The sequence below is a fragment of the Strix uralensis genome, chromosome 1 (genome assembly GCF_047716275.1).
Source record: "Strix uralensis isolate ZFMK-TIS-50842 chromosome 1, bStrUra1, whole genome shotgun sequence".
Taxonomy (NCBI): domain Eukaryota; kingdom Metazoa; phylum Chordata; class Aves; order Strigiformes; family Strigidae; genus Strix; species Strix uralensis.
Window position 1 is genome coordinate 126926319 of NC_133972.1, and position 18135 is coordinate 126944453.

An 18135-nucleotide genomic window follows, 5' to 3' on the forward strand; every position below is an offset into this window, starting at 1 on the left:
CTGGAGAAATATGTTGAATATAGTGAATTACTGCTTTGCTATATTCTTAATAATTCCTTATTCTGGAAGAAAAGCGCACAGTCATAATGCTGAATTAAGATTTTGTCAGTATTGCTCAGAAGGCAGAAATCCTGGCCCAAATACTACTAATACCACTAAAACCACTGCATAAAATTACCGCTAGTATCAGTCGACCTATAAATAAACGAAAACCAGAGCAGAAGCAGTTCCACTATTGCTTTATTTGTGGAGAAAGTGGTCGTAAACGCTTTCTTCCGACGCCGGGCCTGGGCCGGGGGCCGGCGCCGGGGACCCAGGGCCTGGCTGAGGGGTGGGACCGTCTGCCGCCACGGCGGGCGGTGGGGCCGACGCAGGGCGGCGGGCGGAGCGGGGAAGCCTCCGGGGCGGGGCAGGGCAGGGCGGAGCGGAGGCCGCCCCACCATGTCATAGCAGCCCCGCCGGGGCGGGAGTCGATCGCCATGGAAACCCAGGTCCTGGTCCCGCCCCTGCTTCCCCCCCACCCCCGGGAGAGCGTTGGTGGCGGGGCGGGGGTGCCGCCGGGAGCCCGGCCGGAGCTGCGGCTGGGAGGGGGCCCCGGTTCCCACCCCGGGCACCGCCAGGTAGAGGCGCGGGGAGGGGACGCTTCCTGGGCCAGGGAGGGAGGGAGCGAGGGGCGGGCCGTGCGGCGCGCAGGCCGGGCCCGCTCCCCCACCGCCTCCGCCGCAGCCCGGCCTCCCACCTGGTGCCAGGTGCCCACCCGCCATTTTCTCCCTCGCTCTCCCCTGGCGCCCCCCGCGCCGTGCCCCGCGGTGCCCCCGGGGAGTGGGGCTCAGCTCAGCTCTCCAGGGCGGGGCTTGTTCCTCGTCCCCGATCCTCACGGAGAGGCCCTGACGTGTTGCCATGGCCGAGGGAGCCGCGGCGGCGCCGGCGTGCTTCAGCGAGGAGGATTTTTACTGCCCCGTCTGCCAGGAAGTGTTCAAAACGCCCGTGAGGACTGCGAACTGCCAGCACGTGTGGGTATTCCTCCCTGCCGCCCCCCTCCCCACCCCAGCCCCCTTCATAAGCCTTTACCTCGCCTCCTGCGGTTCTCTGCCCCCCCCAGCGCACGGAGCCCCGGCCGGGAGGCGGGAGGCCGGCCGGACCCGTGGAGCTGGTTGCCACCCGCCGCCGGGAGCTGGCTGGAAGGTTTGCGTGGCGAGGGCTGCCCCGGCCTCCCCTCGCCTCTTTCTTTCGTAGCGGCTGAGGACTGGTCAGTTAGGAAAAGCCACCTCCTGCAGCGAGCCCCTGGTCGTCTGGTCGGTGGTGGCCGAGTTTCGCAGCCGGTGAAAACATCTTGCACCTCTAACCTACCTCGCTCGCGTTTTTAACTTCGTAGTTTCCTGGTCGTTTTCAGGCAAGGAGCATAGCTTAGTTGCTCTCTCATTTCAGTTCATCTATTCTGCATTTTTCAGAGGAACATGTAATTACAAAGTACTACTTTCTAGAAAAGCAAAGTAGCTTTGGCAGTTGGTACGCGAGGACAACGACAAAAGCTGATGAACTTTGATGATCTTTGGAAACGCGTGCTAAATGGAGCTTTGTGGTATTTTTGGCTCCGCTTAAGGACAATAAACAGGAATTACTCTGATAAGATTTTCCAATATCACGTGCCTGCTGCACCATTTAGTAGCTCATTAATGATCAATCCAGTGTACAGCTCAGGAATACTAGTTGGTAATTAGTAAGATCTTTACCTAAAGTACATTGCCAAGTTCCCCTAATTTCTGTATGCAACTTTGTAAGCACCATTATTTTGCTTATATTTGTAAAGATTTGTATTCAGTAGACTATTACTCTGATATATATCTTTTTTTTCCCCTAACAATCACCCAGCTCTCTTCAAGGATGAAGTATCTAACTCTCATCACTTTGCTAACCAGTGTTTGTGGTAACTTTTTAATTTAGGTTTTGCAGGAAATGCTTCTTGACAGCTATCAGAGAAAGTGGAACACATTGTCCTCTCTGCCGGGGGAGCGTGACTAAAAAAGAAAGAACATATCCCAAAAGGGCTCTAGATGTTGAAAACAGTATGAAGAAAGCTTCTGGGGGCTGTAGATGCTGTGAGAAGCAGGTAGAGTAAAACTTTACAAAAAGTTGGATACATTTTTCTTATTGTTGACCAGACACACTTTTACTGTGTGTTGTTCTTGTCTTGGAGCTAAAAAACCTATATCAGTCTGAACTTAACTTTGTATCACTTATGCATATACTGGGCATGCAGTGCCTGCTGGGTATGCCTAATAGCTGTAAACTGAAGGAGGATCTTGTATTATCTGTAAAGACTTTTTAAGTGGAGTGCCAGTTTTTCTCCAAAACAATGCGAAAACTGAATATAGTTATAAAACTGGCAAAAGTTAGACAACTGAAAATGAAAGTTGCAGATATATGGAAAAACCTCAGAAACTTTCACTGTGGAAACAAAAGTGCTTAGAGATACTGTAAAATTTAATTTAAAACAAAACAAAAAAAAAGGGTCGTTGTGTGTACACTGAGAGTAATCATAGCTAACTTCCCTCTGCCCCATCAGTCTGTTTACATTCCCTTTGTAAAGGGGTCATTATTTTCAGAACATTGGGAGAAATCTTGACACCCACTGAAATCAACAGTAATCTCTCCTGGTATAAATGAATGCAGGATTTCAGCCACACATTTTGTTTACATCAAATTGCATCGAATCCAGGTACTCTTCATGGTTGTTTCATTTCACCTAGGACTTAGTTCTGCTAGTGTGAAGATTAGCACTAGTGGAAAGCTGAGCTGCTTGCTTTGTTCCACATGATTCATTAGGATGAAAAGCTGGGAGAAAGAAATGGTAGCAAGTTGGTAAACTGGAAGGAAGAACCAAATGGATCCCCAGAAGAACTTTAATGGAATTCAGGCACAGGCATGTGGGAGATGATCTTGTTCAGCCTCTAGACCTGTGAGCACTTTCTGACAGTGCTGTTGGACCTGAAATTCTGATTTAGGGTATGTCCAGCACAGCTGTCTTCTGAGAAATCCAAGCAATTTATTTTCTTACCTTGCATTTAAGGTGGATAGACAGCCTTAAGTTGGTGTTCATTCACCCTTTTTATTTTTTTCCTTCCCTTTCAAAGAGAAAAGTTACATCTTCTCAGAACACACCTAATGCAAAAATATTTTGCTCTGCACAAGGCAACAGCAGGCCAGAGAAGACTGAAGGAGCAGTGGTGCTTATTCCATCCTCATGGCCCCTCTCTGTTGTAGCTCATCAGTTACTGATCCTGGATGTGGGAGGCGTAGTTCCCGTGACTTTGTTTCAGTAAAATGGAGTTTACTTGCATCTTTCACCCCTGAAAGAGCTCTCAGATGCCTGGCTGTTGGGAGTTTGGGGAGTGGGAATGTTCTCCAGTCTCACAGAGTGACAGAGGCTCTATGGAAAAAGCAGTCGAAGCTCTTCTGTTGGGGAAAAAAAGTGTTCATGCTGAGAAGGGAGACACAAGTTCTGTTTTCTGCTGCATATGATGTCTATATAATTCCTGCATGCATGGCTTTCTGTTGGCAGAATTATCTCTTCCTTCTATCCCTGGATTGTTTAGTATCATTTCAATAATTTGGCATTTCATTTACAGGTTAGATTTTCGTGGATGAGACAGCATTATAAAACGTGTAAGAAGTATCAGGATGAATATGGTGTTTCTTCTATTATTCCAAACTTACAGATTTCCCAAGATTCAACAGGGAACAGGTAATCAGGGTGTTTTATATATAACAATGCATCTTCTTTTTCCCCTGCTCCAACCCCAGGAAAGTATTTTTTTTTCCAGGGCATGCCTTCTTTTTGCAATAATTATTGTCCGTATTTTTGTACTTCAAAAAATGAAAGATTTTCCAGGTCTTCTTTACCCTTAGCATACAGGAGAAAACCTTCCTGCATGATGGTTTGGAATGTCTTCTAGGGACTCTCCTAACAAGTGCACAGTATTTGTAGCTTGCTTTCCTTGCCTTGACAGCATTTGAGCAGCTTACTTTGTAACATATTTCATAACATTTAGCCCCAGGGAAGTTCCCTTTTTATTTCCCCTCCCCTTTCCTAGGTCTGTTTTAGCGGTTATCCTGTTTCAAAACATTACTGTGCAAGCTTTTGCTTTCTGATTGAATTTGGTTTGAACTGATCGCTTATGAAACCTACAAGGAACTCCAATATGTTACACACCATAAAATACAAATGACACTTACCGTTTGTTTTCAGGCAGTAAAGCTAAAGAACTTTCTTTTTCATACCTTCTCACTGATGTATTTGGTTTGGTTGGGGATTTTTGCTTATTTTTGAAGACCTTTTTTTACATATTAGTTTCATAGGGCTTTATTATATATAGCCTGTCCTTTATTTACTTTCTTTTGACATCTATTTTCTGTTCTTAGCAGTCTGAACTCCTCTGAGTTTGGTTTTCAACCCATCAGTATATTGAAAGCCGAATTTAAGCTGTTACCAGAGCTAGCTGCAACAATGTTTCACCGAAGTGATATAACAATATCCAGACACTATTTATTGACTATGCCACAGTGGAATACCTGTGCTTATAATAATACAGAAGTATTAAAAAACAAAAGTATCATGACTGGATTTGTGACTGTAAATATTCATGTTCTTGGCATGATCAGCATGTCTGAGCAGTTTCCTCTGCATTAGCTAGAGGTGCATATATGGTCAAATCTATTTTCTAAAATGTTCCTGTCTGTCACTCTTACTTTAGGAAATAGTTTATTTTGTGCCCAGAAAATTTATCTTGCTGTAGGTGAAAGTTGTAAATTATCTGTAAACACATGACAGTTAAATACCTATTTACATAGTCCTAAATCACAAAAACTTAGAAAGTGCTACCCATCTTACATTCACATAGTTCATCATGCCTTCTACTTCGCTGTAATCTGCATTACCATTCTTGCTGGCTGTTTGTTGTATTATATACCACTTTCCTATAAAGTTGTGTATTAGTCCACCAAGGGTTACCATGGTAACTAAATACTGAGACACCTCAGGAAAAGTTGTGAGAGTTAAAATCCGTGCCATTGTGTCTTTTGCCTTTATGGGCCTTAGTTCGTGGGATTTAATGGATTTCCCCCACTGTTACTGTTAAACTTTTAAAAAATATTGATAGCGGAGTAAAATAATCTCAGTTTTCATTGTTTCTTTTTTTTTCTTGACGTCATCTAAAGTAGCAGGAGTGATGCAATATCTGATAATGGCGAGATGGCTAATAATCAAATACTTCAAGGAGAAACAAGGTAGGCTGTTTATTTTTCTATAGTTGTTATTAAAATAGATCCAGACAGCCACAGTGCAAGCTTCTACTAACTTAAAAAAAAACCCCACAAACACCAACAAGTTGTATTAAAAAAAAAAAATAGTTTCTTCTACATTTGCATCTATACATTAGAATTTGCTTTTTTCAGTACTTTCCTGAAGGATTTGTGCTAAAAGATGTTACCAGTAAGAAAGAACAGGGTGCAGCTACATTTGGAACAAAAGAATTTTCCAAAGTCCAAGTCTCAGAGGAATGCATTTAGGCATACAAATAATAAATGTGCTTTAAAATTGCAATTTGGAAGTAGCACTGGAACTCCATTAGACCCAGCACTGTATCAGTGAGGGTGGGTTTTTTTTTGTTGTTACTAAAATAAGGGAAAATAATGACAAGGTAACAGATGAATTAAGCTTTTCTTTAATACTATTTTTGCAACTCTCTCTTCTGTTTAATACTCTGTATTTCTGTTTACAGTGGACATCCAACCTTCAAATGCCCCCTGTGTCAGGAAGCCAATTTTACCAGACAACGCTTGCTGGATCACTGTAATAATAGACATCTTTATCAGATAGTTCCTGTAGTAAGTAGAGTTGCTTATGTATGCTTCTTAAGCTACTTTCATTATAATTATGTGAGCAATTTTACATGTGCAGTAGCTATATCTGTAAAGATCACTGTGGTCTGAGAAAGGCAATATACTTAATGCAGTGCATTTAACTTGGAGTGACTTCCATGTGAGAATGTTTCTTGTCCAGCTTCTTGTCAGTTCTAAGGCATTTCTGATTTAGCTGTCTCATTTATCTTGATGTGAAACAAACTCATTTTTTGAGCCTGACACTCTTCTTCATTTAGTAATTCAGATGTTTCTATAGAATCCCACTTGTAACTACTGTTTAATGTGAAACCTACAGTTACTTGAAAAGTAATGTAAGGTAACCAAAGGGGCTGAAGGGGAAGAATCTGTCTGGTTTTCTATTCTTTTCATCTGTATAGAGTGTGTTATTTTTTTATTCTGGCTCACTTGATCATCTCAGGTGTATGAAAATTCTCCCAAACAATAACTAGGATTTAGTAATCACTTTCTTTTACAAATTTTGAGCAACAGAAATTGACAAAAGGAGTGCCAGACAGACATGATAATCCTCCACTCCTAAGAGAAACACTTAAGAAATTTGGCAAGTTGCAATGTAATTTTTGAATGTTACACAAGTGAGGAAAAGAACATTTAGAACTATGATTTTATGTGAACATCTCTACTCTGTTTTGGTAGTGGATGAGTAATAGACTAGTTATTCCTGTAACGTGTCTTTAATGCATTCTGTATTACCAATAACTTTTTTTTTAATTCTCTCTCTTTCCCCTTCCCCCCCAAATTCAGATCTGTCCTATTTGTGTATCTCTTCCTTGGGCAGATACTAACCCGGTTACTAGAAATCTTGTTAGCCATCTAAACCTAAGACACCGGTTTGACTACGGAGAATTTGTGGTAAGCTTTTTCTTCTTTGATGTGTAGGGGAATAAATGGTAACGTTTTTCTATAAATAAAAATGCCAAATAAAAATTTGTACCAATCTGGTTTTTGCGCTGGACATGCTATGTTCCTGCTCTGTACAGAGCTCAGGCCGGTCTGTTCTTAAACTTTACGTTATCAACATGAAGTAGTACCGGGAATAGGTGTTGTCAACAGTTAAACTCTGCTCCAAACTGATGACCTGAGTCTTTAGCTTAGTTTATTACTGCTGCTTCTGGGGGAAATAAGAGATGTTACTCTGTTTTATTGACATTTTTGACCTTTTATGACAGAAATGACTAAATCATAAGTCTCAGGAATCACAGTGCAGCTTGTCTAGCTGGTATTGCTGCTACAGCCTCTCTTCCAATATGTTGTGAGAGAGGCTGCAATATATAAAAGAGAAGTGTTACTAAATCGTTGTTCTGATTGCCTTCTTTCAGGCTCCCTTTGAGTAAGTGACCTTGGCGTAGATGCAGAACTACATGCACAGATGTAGTCAGTGGGTGGATCGTAGGTCAGGCCAACTAGTTGAGTTCTGCCTGTGGGATCAGAGAGCTGGAGAGTTTGTGTCGTAGTTTCTACAGAGTTTGACGGGCTTTGGGGTACACTGCTTGAGCTTCGTGTGGGACGAGCATAGTACTTGCAGCATAGGCAGTCTCACTGGTTAAAGATGGCAAAGATGATGCATTTTGTTCTTTGTGTTCAGTGATCTGTGACAAAGCCATGAAGAGCTAGGAGATTGATACAGGGGATTGGGCTCCTCAACATGAGTGCGTCTTGCATGTTTGAGGATGTAAAACTGATGATTGGAATTCTGATTTGGGGAAGCTGCCAGAATTGCACTAAAAAGGTGTATTACTCTGGCATATTAACAACTTGGAAGATAGCTCTTCAAAAATAGCAGGGTTAACCACCCATCTTCTGTGATACATGTTTGCTTTTCTCATTTTGAGCAATACATTCTCAACAATCTATGATTACTGTTGTCTGGGGATCACATTTTGGTTTTATTAATGGAGGATGTTATGACTGGTTGGAAGCCCTCTTACAAGAATTGTGTGACACAGTCAGCTTTCCTGAGCTGGCTATTCTGTATCTAATGTAATTGAGCCGGGGAGATAAGATGGACCCTTCTGCTTCATGAGCCTTGTCCCACTCATCTGATTCTTCTACTGTCTCATGTATCTCTTGGTACTTGGTTAAATAGAAGATACTGTGCAACATAAACAATAATCTAGTACACGTAAAGATGGAGAGTCTTCATCTAGGTGCTGATTCCTATGTGGGAAATAAATGATTAAACTAAGGACTATGGTACATCTTGAGTATTTGTCCATTTTGATGATGTTTTCATTTTGTTTAGAATCTTCAGCTTGATGAAGAAGCTCAATACCAAAATGCCGTTCAAGAATCCTGTCATGTGAACTTTTAAAGTATAGCCTCCCTTCATCTTACTGATTATCTGAGAGGAAAATTACCTTCTGTTGGTGATCTGAAGTGTATATTAATAAAAATGGTATTCAGTAACCACTTTTCAGGTGTAACTTTTTTTCCATGCTCATAAGGGCATTTCATAAATGATATTGCTGAAACTAAAACTTGACATCTGTACTGAGATCTGTCCTTGTGGAATTAAGGACCTTTTTGGAACCTCTCACTGTTGTCTTGATTTTCTCTAACTTTTATAACTTTTACTACTCTGTTAATTACAGGGATTATTTTATTAATGTCAGCTATTTTAATTCACCAAAACCAACTTTGAAAGTATCTTCAGAAAGTGCTCTGTTGCACTGTTGAGTTTCTTTTAAGTCCAGTTGTCATTTGCTAAGATATCTGAGATGATGATTTTTTTTTTCTCCTGCCCAAGGACAAAGTTTTATTTGATGTTGTAACTTGTTTTTTACCATTACTATGTGAATGAAAATAACAACTTAAGAAATAAAAATACTTGTTTTCTATAGATCAACAATGCAGAGCAGGTATTTTTCACCTTTCATTGAGAAAGAATGATGCCATTGCCTAGGAATAATTAAATCTATTTTTTCCCCTTTTGGAGCATAACTGAAATAGGATGTTTGCTTACTTTCCCTGTACTCCCAACTACTAAGGAAGATGACATACTTTCTGACCAATCCAAGATGACATGCAAAAGGTACACTTTTTTGGTATATGACTGTGACCAGCTAGCTTTTCATTTTGTTGGAGCTTTTTAAGAACATCTGTTGTTGCATTTGGACTTCAAGTTTTGGTCTGTCCTGTTGTTCATAGAAGGCTCTGTAACTAGAGAACTAACTGGCTTCAGACCTACTAATACTCAGAAATGAACTTGTTTATTTTGGTAAGACTGCTTAAAACTTGGACATCTCCTGCATCCAAAGACTTGAGAAAACAGCTGAGAAGAAAAACTTGCTCTAAAATAGTTGCCAACATATTTTAAGAGTTTCTATTCTAGATTTCCACATTCCCAGCAAGACCCTCGTAAAATTGGAGAAAACAGAGCGATAATGTAATTTTAAATTTAAATGGAAAATCCATTTGTAAAGGAACTTCAAGGTCTTTTGTTTAATGCTAATGGGGAGAAGGGGAAAGAAAGCTGCACAGCTTATGTTTTGGAGGTTTAAACAGAGACTGTTCTGAATATATACCTTTTATGACTGACTCTTCATCCTGTGTCACCATTGCCCATTGTCAAACTATTGCTTTCAATGGGTATTGTGTATGTGAAAACATCCCCAATAATTTTCCTAGTGTAGTTGGTGATTTATGTGTAATAATATCAGTTGTGCAGCCAAAGTACAATCTGCTTCTTGTGCCCTGACTCCCATTTGCTCTCCAAATAGAGGTTTTAATTATTTCTTTAAATACTGGGTATTTCATGTTCCAAAACTGGTAAGGTTGAAGTGCCTCATTCTGCAATGTAATGGGAGTCAGTTCTGAATCGTAGTTCTAATATGTTGAGTGTTGGAACTAAAACACTATACACTGTAACTTGACATTTCTATCTTCCGTTTTTCAAGTGTAAAACATTACTGAAGGCATAGTTGGCTAAAATACAGAGAAAGTTGGCTATTTCAGAAACATCTAAAGGTTATATCCGTTTTATAACAACTTAACATGTCTGGCATTTTGTTACTGGCTTAATACAGTATTTTGACAGCAGGCCATGCTTTGATCTTGTCCTCCAACTTTCCTGTTTGCCCCCCCATACTCTTGCCTGCATATTCTCACTCACCTGTCAGCTCAAGTGCTTGTGTGACCGTATACTGATTTGAAGTGGTTCTCTGATCCAACTGAAAAGGTTGTTTGGGTTTTTACTCTCCCTTTTGCCCTATAAAGCCAACTATGAAATAGTACCCTTAGACAGAAAGGAATTTCAAAGTAGCCTGATGCTAAAGTTTTAGCTTTTTAAAATAAAAACGCATACCATGGTGATTTTATTACTGCATACATTTCCTAAGGAATTTAATAGTTACATGTAAGTTTAGTTAACTTTTTAGATTCAATAAAATATTTATATGATCTGGCAATAAATGCCTGCAGCCAATACAGATTCAGAATGCCTCATGGACACTGGAACTAGTTATTTCTATTACTTGAACATATCTTGAGAATTGCAAATGAAATTACATCTCTTTTAAAACTCTGGGGAACAAATTTTTCTATAGCAATAATTAGTTGTCACATGATGCATAGTTGCTGAGCATTTTAGTCATGTTTAAATGTTGAGTGACTTGAATACACGTTTTAAAGCAACAAATGTGTATAAATGCAATATAAAAAAAACCTTGGAAAATGTTTATCCTCTTTATTTGCATATGTTAAAATCTGTATTGGCAGGTGCTGCCTTGCTTAAGATTTTATACTTTTAATATGAAGAGATTGCATCCAATACATTCACTAGGTAAGCGTTTAATAAAAATTAAATAATCTATTTAAATATGCTGCTGCTGGCCATGATCTTTCTCACTGAAACTCAGACATGCACAAAAAGCTGTATATTTGTGATGGGTGATGCTTGTACTCAAAACATGCAATCTTTACTTGAAGATTGCTGTTTAACAATGTTTTCATGTTCACATTGCATTGTGTATGGTTTCAATATGGTATATTATGTTTGAATTGTACCTTCTATTTTTTCTCCTATTAAAGTATTTTATTTTCTGTTTGTCTTTTTGTGGCATAATAAAGGTGATCAGTTCCCTTGGTGCTACTTCTTCCTTTTCAGATGGTTTCTAGGCTTAAATACACGGTCAGTTGTATGTGTTCACGCTTTGAATGATTAGATTGGCGTGTATGCTGCTGGAACTGATGAGTTGTGGCTCATGGTCCATTCATGAGCTGACAAGTTACCTTATATCACATCTTGAAGATCTTTCCATGAAGTGAGAAAGATAATAGGTTGGCCCAAACTTACTTTGTGCTTCTTTTCTTCCTTCCATGTTCGTATGTTGCTGTCCCATGTAATGTTAATAGAGAAATAACATCCTAAAAGGAGAGAGAAAGAGGTATGTAACACTTGGGGCCAATAGAAAACTTCGTTGTCTAAAGGTAAATTTACTGAGAAGAGTTAATGGTTTTCTGAGGAAAGAATTGTCTAGTAAGTTTGAGCTGGTTGCATTATTGGACCAGCAAGGTGGCATATACTTGTGCCCTGTATTTTTGAGCTGAAAAGCCCCTTGGTTATTTCTTGTGCTTTTACATTCTAAGGACATAGGTAATATGGTTATGAAATGGACTTAATGTCTTATTTTGAATGATGGAAATATAGCAAATTTTTTTAGATTTTACTTTTTATTAGATTGTTGTTCTTTCCCCTTAGAATCTAGTTTTCTGAGCTCTAAATAAGTCACTGTATCTCCTAGATCTGGTTATAAGCTCTTTGTTAGAGGTTTCATTTGATTTTTCTTTTACTACAGCAATGCATATTTCATTATTTAAAGAGAATACACTCAGTGTGTTTAATTCGCATTGGCAGTGTGTTGGTTATAGGATACATGAGCTCTGTAAAACTCCCCTTTGCTTGCTTCAGTCCTAAGCAGGGCTTTATTCCCAGGGAACAAGGGGGACTTTTGTGCATCCAGGTCATCTTCTGACAGGTAGTCAGGGCTAGAAGATTTTCTGGATTTGGGAAGGGTTCCTAGGTCCCTCTTTTTAGATGTGGCTTTTGAGTCTGGTGAGATTTGAACACGTGAGTGTCTGTGAGGACTCTGCTATAAAAGAGTACAGTATAAAAGTATACAGCTAGTGTATTTTTTATATCTTGTTTTATGCTAATTCATAGATGTTTTTAAGAGATGTACACTTTACTATGTCTTGTAAACACTGTGCTGTTTGTGAAATGACTGCAGAACCTGGCAGCCAAGGTTGTTTTATTGCAGGCAAGCAGAGGTACAAGAATATCTGATAAGCATCTTCAGGTTTCTTTTAGAATTGGAGAAACTAGCAATGAAGGTACAAACATTACATAGTCTGTTCTTCATACAGTGTACATTTGAACTTGCTCAGATACCAGGTTTCTTTTGTGTCCTGTTGTAGGTACGTTTGAAAACACGTAGGAGACAAAATTCAGGGCCTTTACTATGAGAAGGCTTTTCAATAATATTAAAATTGCCACTTCACAGTGAATTACCAGATTCTTACTAGAGTGAAAGCGTGGACTTTTTTTATCCTTCATGAGTAAAGTAGGTCTGTACTGTTTCTTACTCTCCTCAAACTGTAGGTCTGCTTTGGGAAGGACCAGTTTTCACCTCTTCATTTTCCAGCCTTAACCTAGCCTTCTACCTATAACCTTTTTTTTTTTCTTTTCTACCTACAGTCATATATCTCCGTGGACATGATCAGGAGAGAGCTATGAAAGTAAATTTTATGTTTATTCCTATACCCCTCCCCAAGCTGTTAGGAAATTGGAGCCGGGGGGGAAGCGGAAGTCATCACTGCTGAATGTGTTCTGTGGAAAGCATCTTATTCCATTTTACATCTTTGCCTTAAATCCTCTGTGTACATTTAGGAGGCATTCCTCAGCTCCATGAAGCTGCAGGTCATTTCCCAGGGCATAGTGACAGATACTGTTTTTATGAACTTGCTTAAGCTTATGAAGATACTTAGTCACTGAGAAAAGTGCTCCTCACCATTACTTTATGTTCTTTCTCTACTCTTGTGTTTCTATCTCTCTTTTATCATAGAATCATGGAGTGATTTGGATTGGAAGGGACCATAAAGATCATCTAGTCCCAACCCCACTGCCACGGGCAGAGACACCTTCCACTAGACCAGGTTGCTCAAAGCCCCGTCCAACCTGGCCTTGAACACTTCCAGGGACGGGGCAGCTACAGCTTCTCTGGGCAGCCTGTTCCAGTGTCTTGCACCCAATACAGTTTTCCTCTGTATTTATTTCCCTACAGCACTTCTCATAATTTTACACTGTCTGTTTCCCTCCCACTCCCCTTTCTGTCTTTTAAAGTAATCAGCAATTAAATAGCTAAGATTATATTACTTAACTACTAATTATTGTTTCATATCCTGTTTTATAAACTCCTCTGGCTGTGTTCTCAATATCTTGGGGCTGATGTGAGCCTCAGGTAAATACAGTAACCAGGAAACTTAGCATAAATAATTTCCAGAGCTCACCTGCCATGTTTATGGCTGGAGGAGTTGATACATTTCAGAATGTGTTTGCAGTTTGAAAGAACCTGAAAGTAGTACCAGTCAGATTTTACTGCTTTTAAATGCTTTTTTAAAGCATTTACCTTGTAGTTTTCTCTAGGGGGGAGGGTTAGTTTTGGATTAAAGAGATTAGGATGATGTTTAAAGTCAAAAACATTCATGCAGACTGGTTCTTTAATGGTAATAGGTACTTGTTTTTCAGAAAACCTTGCATTAGGTTCTGTTTTTGCAGGTATGGACAGAAGACAATAGGAAGATGGTGGCTTTTTTCTCCAGGGTAACTGCTGTGGCATTAGTGTCACAGAAAGTGTGCTTTAAGTGTCATCTCAGACTGTTCAAACTTCAGTAGTTTCTCTTACAAATTTTTTTTCTTTCATAATTCAAACCACAAGAGGGCACTGAATATTTTTGGGTTGTCTCTAAATAAGTATAGTGTTTAAGGATGTTAATTCACTACGTAGTTGTACTCCGAGACACTTAGAGATGGGATTTCTATCCAGATGTTTCATAAAATGTAACAAATCTTTTATATGTTTTAGGGGTTAAGAGACTGACTGGTGTCATTCCAATCTACAGAAAGAGTATTTCTACCTTACCTTAAAACCTCAAACTTCCAGATTCACTTGTGTGCTTTATCTGGGGCAAGCAAGCTGTGTTCTCTCAGGCCTCCACTCTGGGAAGAACTGGCTTCCCAATTCACAAGTGAACCAGAGCTATAACAGGTTAATGCAAACTCCATTTGCTTGCAAGACCTTTCCTTCCCCGAAGGCGTTCCTTAGAGGTCGTCTCCACAGCCAAAGCGTTGTAGTGCACCCAGGAGTCACACGGGGGCATCTGAGGACTGTTGCATTCCGTGATAACGAGCCACAGGGCTATTGCTGAGTTTTGACTTCTTGCTTTATGAAACTGCACTCGTGTCAACGACCTTGCTAGTTACATTTCCCAGCTGCTGCGGTGAGGAGGCCTGCCTAGTGCCAAGGACAGGTATGCTTCAATGTCCCTTCGTATTACTTAGGTCTTTCAAGTTGTTCTCTGGCTGGACACACAATAGTTTGGGGTTGCTACAGGCCTCTGGAACGAAGAGAGAAATTCTCCCAGCTAAGGCTCATGCTTCATTACCTGAGAGAGAGGTATCCCTGGAGTGTGCTTCTGTACTGGCATGAGACTTAGTGGCCAGCTACAGCCACTTTAGTAGCCATGTATCAGTCACAGTTTCACACTGAAATCTGATTCATAGTTACCATAAAATCTGTTTGTGTAAAAACATGTCAGACATGATTCAGATTCCCATGAAAGGGGGAGAGGTGTAATCCTGTATGAGTAATTATTTAATTTGTGAAAGATTGTTTTCTCACACAAAAGAACAGGTAATGGTTAAAAGTACGTGCCTGAAGTGGCAGTGGGCAGGACGGGATGCAATGTTACACACCCAAGCTTCTGCTGTTTGCTTTTTAACCTTGCTTTTTAACTTACCTGTAGCTAAGCAGTGTCAGGAAACTGAAGGTCTGCTTCATTTTCTTGATAACTCTTAAAGCAAATGTGTCTTGTCTGCTCCTCTGCAAGACGATGGAACGCTTGTATTTCATATCTGTTGTAATTTTCACTTTCTTACATTATATTCCATATGACACCTGCTGGGTTTGTAAACATTGAAGTTTCCTAGCTTGAAATACTTAGGTGTTCAACTTGAAACATTTTGGAGTCAATTGAGGGTCTCTTATCTTGCAGGCTTATCTGACAACTGTTATCTTCATTGGTGCTTTTGCCTCATCAGCCAAGGAGATGCAGTGTTATCCCTGTTTGGAAGATTAACTGAAAAAGTGAAACTAATTTGTGCAAGATAATGCAGGAAGCTTGAGACAGGGCAAGGAGCAGTCCACTATCGAAGAATAATAGATCATTTGAACATCCTACTCCTTAACATTTGGTCTATGAGCATTGCTAAGTGGGGTACATAATTCTCTACAAGCCAGCACTTTTCAAGATTACTTAATGATTTCATATCACTTGAAGTTGGCACTGAAACTTATGATTAGTCAGGTTCCACCCAAATGTTAACAAGCAACCATGAATCACCATTGTTTGCTGAGCAGTATACTGATAGCAAAGTTACCAAAGCAGCGTCTGTGTTGAAATACAGAAGATGAACCGAACTATTCAAATATGAAACGACCTATCAAAAATGCTAGAAAATCACTGTCCATACAGAGCTATTTTTGATTGTTTTTACAGTTCTCTGTAGTTAGCTGACATTGCATTTTGAAATTAATTTTCTTTGGCTTTTTAAAAGAGCATTCTTGCTCCTGTACTTCACTCATTTTTTTCTAATCTCTCTGCCCCCATTACTGTCTCTTCCCAGATAATCTGCAGATATAGCTTTATGAAGAAGACTAAGGTGGTATTTCCTATCTGCATTGGATAATGCCTGATGAATGTTCCTTCTTCTGCAGCAAGGCGGGGATAAACACTGCAGTATTACCTGTGCTGCGGTAGTGCCCACTGGCAACAGTGCTACCAGGCAGCCATAAAGAGATGGTGCCTGTCCAAGGGAACACACAGTCTGCTCCATGGTGCTCCCCAACTGTCTAGTGCTAGCGAAGCAAACTCAGCAGGAGATCTAAGCAGTCACTGCAATAGGTCTGCAGCAAGCTCCACATCAAGTTCTGACCTCTTTTCGTTGCTTCTACTAGCAGCATGGGAGCATGTGGGTCTATAGGGAGAGAAATGTAATTGACTGGCAAAAGCTCAGATTTTGCAGGTGTCTCTTATAGTTACTCAGGGCTCATTAGATAGCTTAGCACTCATAAAAGTTGTGAAACATGTTCACAGCAAAGAATTGCAAGAAAGGAAAAGTCAATCAACCAGCTAAAGACCTGTTCCTTCTGCTTCGTGTTTAATGTTTTTACTTTTCATCAAATACAGAGCTTGTAGTCAGGACACTGGTCTCTATCTGCAGATCAAAATGGTAATGGAAAAAACATCCTCAAATTCCACAGGTCCCTGACTGTATCAAGAAAGGATGTGCATTACTTCTGGCTGTTATATGCCAAGTAACTGTTGAATAAAGATAAGATCTAAAACTACTGTTCTGTTTGTACATCCAAAAGTGCACACTATCTATTCAAATAAGTTGCACTATCCTTTATTAATTCATCTCCAGTAATACTCAGTTATTTCTTGCTGTGGGCCTTGGTCTTAGAAGTATGATACAGCTATAGTGCTTTTCATCTTCAAAGAAAAATGCAAGGAGTCATGTAGCAAAACCCTTAGGGGAAATAAGGCTAGGTATATTACCTGAACGTAGATAGTAAGTCAATGGTAAAGCAAGATGTTTGTCACTAGAGAATGTGGTCACAAACGGAGATAAACTCTGTAGAAAAGATCTGCCATGATTACATAGGAAAAAAACCTTCCTTAAGCTGCCATCTATTTATTTATTACTTTCTCCTCAAGATGTATTAAGAAACCATTTAGCTACTTCATGGGTGACACTGAAATTCATGCTAAGAACTGGCTTAAAAGTCCCGACATTCTGTTCATATATTGTCTAATTTTGTATTGCATCTTGTTTTATTATACTAGATGACTGGTTAAGGTGTCAAAGCTCTGAGTTTAATTAAAAATTAAAAATTGGAGAAAAAGCATGTATAGAGACTGTATTTTTACAGTGCAGGGTTAGCATATAACTTTGATGCCTTCTCTGTAGGATGTCACACCTTCTAGTGTTTTCTTTGGGTAACTCACTTTTTAGCCAGTCCTGAGAGCAGCGATGGTTATGACAGAGGTTCATACAGCCCTTCTTTGTGACAGGAGAATCATCTTCTTATCTCCTGTTGTGAAGAGGTTGGTGTGAGGTCTCAGAGCTGGTTGATGCATCTTAGAAATAGGGATGTGGGAACAGAAAGCAGCTTGTCTTGGTTATTTGCATGTAAAAGGGACCAAAGAAGTAGAAAAACAGGCTTTTAGGCTTTCTTCCAATACCAAGTAGTAAGACTAAAAAATGTGCTGTTTCCTTTGAAGTCGTCATATTCCACCATCTCAAGAAAACACCTGTAAGATAATGTAATCAAGGAATAATGGGTGCAGCTACACTAGTCTTTTAGTTTTGATCAGGGGTGTATTTTTTTTAAGCAAGTATCTTCATCATCATTTCCACTTACCATGCTTTAGTTCACATCACAGAGCAGTTTTGGAGTGTTCAAATTGAATTCCTTTGGTTTGAAACTAAACCAGAATATGTTCTTCAGATCCCTGCCTAATGCAGTCCAATTGCCACCACTGATGTCCAGTCCTTGGGATCAAATTGGAGCCAGGCTGAAGTAAAACCCTTTGAGAGAGACATGTACAGCATAGATGCCAGGTCCTTGGCACCATGTTTCAATGTACAGGTCCATTCCAGTTGGTTTGAAGTACTTGTTACTGTGAACGTAGCCAGTCTAACCTAGAGAGCCTCCAAAAGGAGAACTACCATCACCTCCCAGCAGCTGAAGATGACAGCATGCAGGATTCAATGACTGCTGAACCTGCAGAAGAAATTTTGACAAAAGAGCTTTTCAACCTTCCAAACATTACTGATTTGAGAACAATTGATGCCATCATTATTGGTAGGTTGAGGATTACAATACTTATGGTTTTGTTGAAAAAACTAACATA

The 18135-nt window shown here is 40.0% G+C and overlaps 2 protein-coding genes across 4 annotated transcripts in view; one reads left to right on the forward strand and one right to left on the reverse strand.

The window, feature by feature from the left end:
• Nucleotides 1–764, reverse strand: part of LOC141948144 (uncharacterized) — a 34841-nt gene extending 34077 nt beyond the window's left edge. Inside the window, exon 1 of the mRNA XM_074880232.1 lies at nt 179–764. Within this exon, the coding sequence (XP_074736333.1) occupies nt 179–764 (586 nt within the window). The remainder of the gene's footprint in view (nt 1–178) is intronic.
• On the forward strand, nt 698–11024 carry RNF138 (ring finger protein 138). 3 transcript variants are annotated; one of them, XM_074880221.1, is made up of 7 exons: nt 698–1013; nt 1945–2110; nt 3630–3745; nt 5218–5286; nt 5781–5886; nt 6719–6792; nt 8183–11024. In XM_074880221.1, the coding sequence occupies exons 1-6, from the start codon at nt 901–903 to the stop codon at nt 6755–6757; spliced, it is 609 nt and encodes a 202-aa protein (XP_074736322.1). In that variant the 5' UTR covers nt 698–900; the 3' UTR covers nt 6758–6792; nt 8183–11024. The 3 variants fall into 3 exon arrangements, with proteins under 3 accessions (XP_074736322.1, XP_074736301.1, XP_074736311.1); XM_074880200.1 differs by having other exon boundaries at nt 708–1013; nt 6685–6792; nt 8183–10980; XM_074880210.1 differs by having other exon boundaries at nt 708–1013; nt 5221–5286; nt 6685–6792; nt 8183–10980.
• The last annotated feature ends 7111 nt before the right edge of the window (nt 11025–18135 follow it).

Bases quoted from the DNA above. Each gene is read 5' to 3' on its own strand.
- RNF138 (XM_074880200.1), top strand. From the start codon at position 901: ATGGCCGAGGGAGCCGCGGCGGCGCCGGCGTGCTTCAGCGAGGAGGAT. The intron at 5,887-6,684 runs GTAAGTAGAGTT...CCCCAAATTCAG, and splicing joins TTTATCAGATAGTTCCTGTA to ATCTGTCCTATTTGTGTATC. The intron at 6,793-8,182 runs GTAAGCTTTTTC...CATTTTGTTTAG, and splicing joins TTGACTACGGAGAATTTGTG to AATCTTCAGCTTGATGAAGA.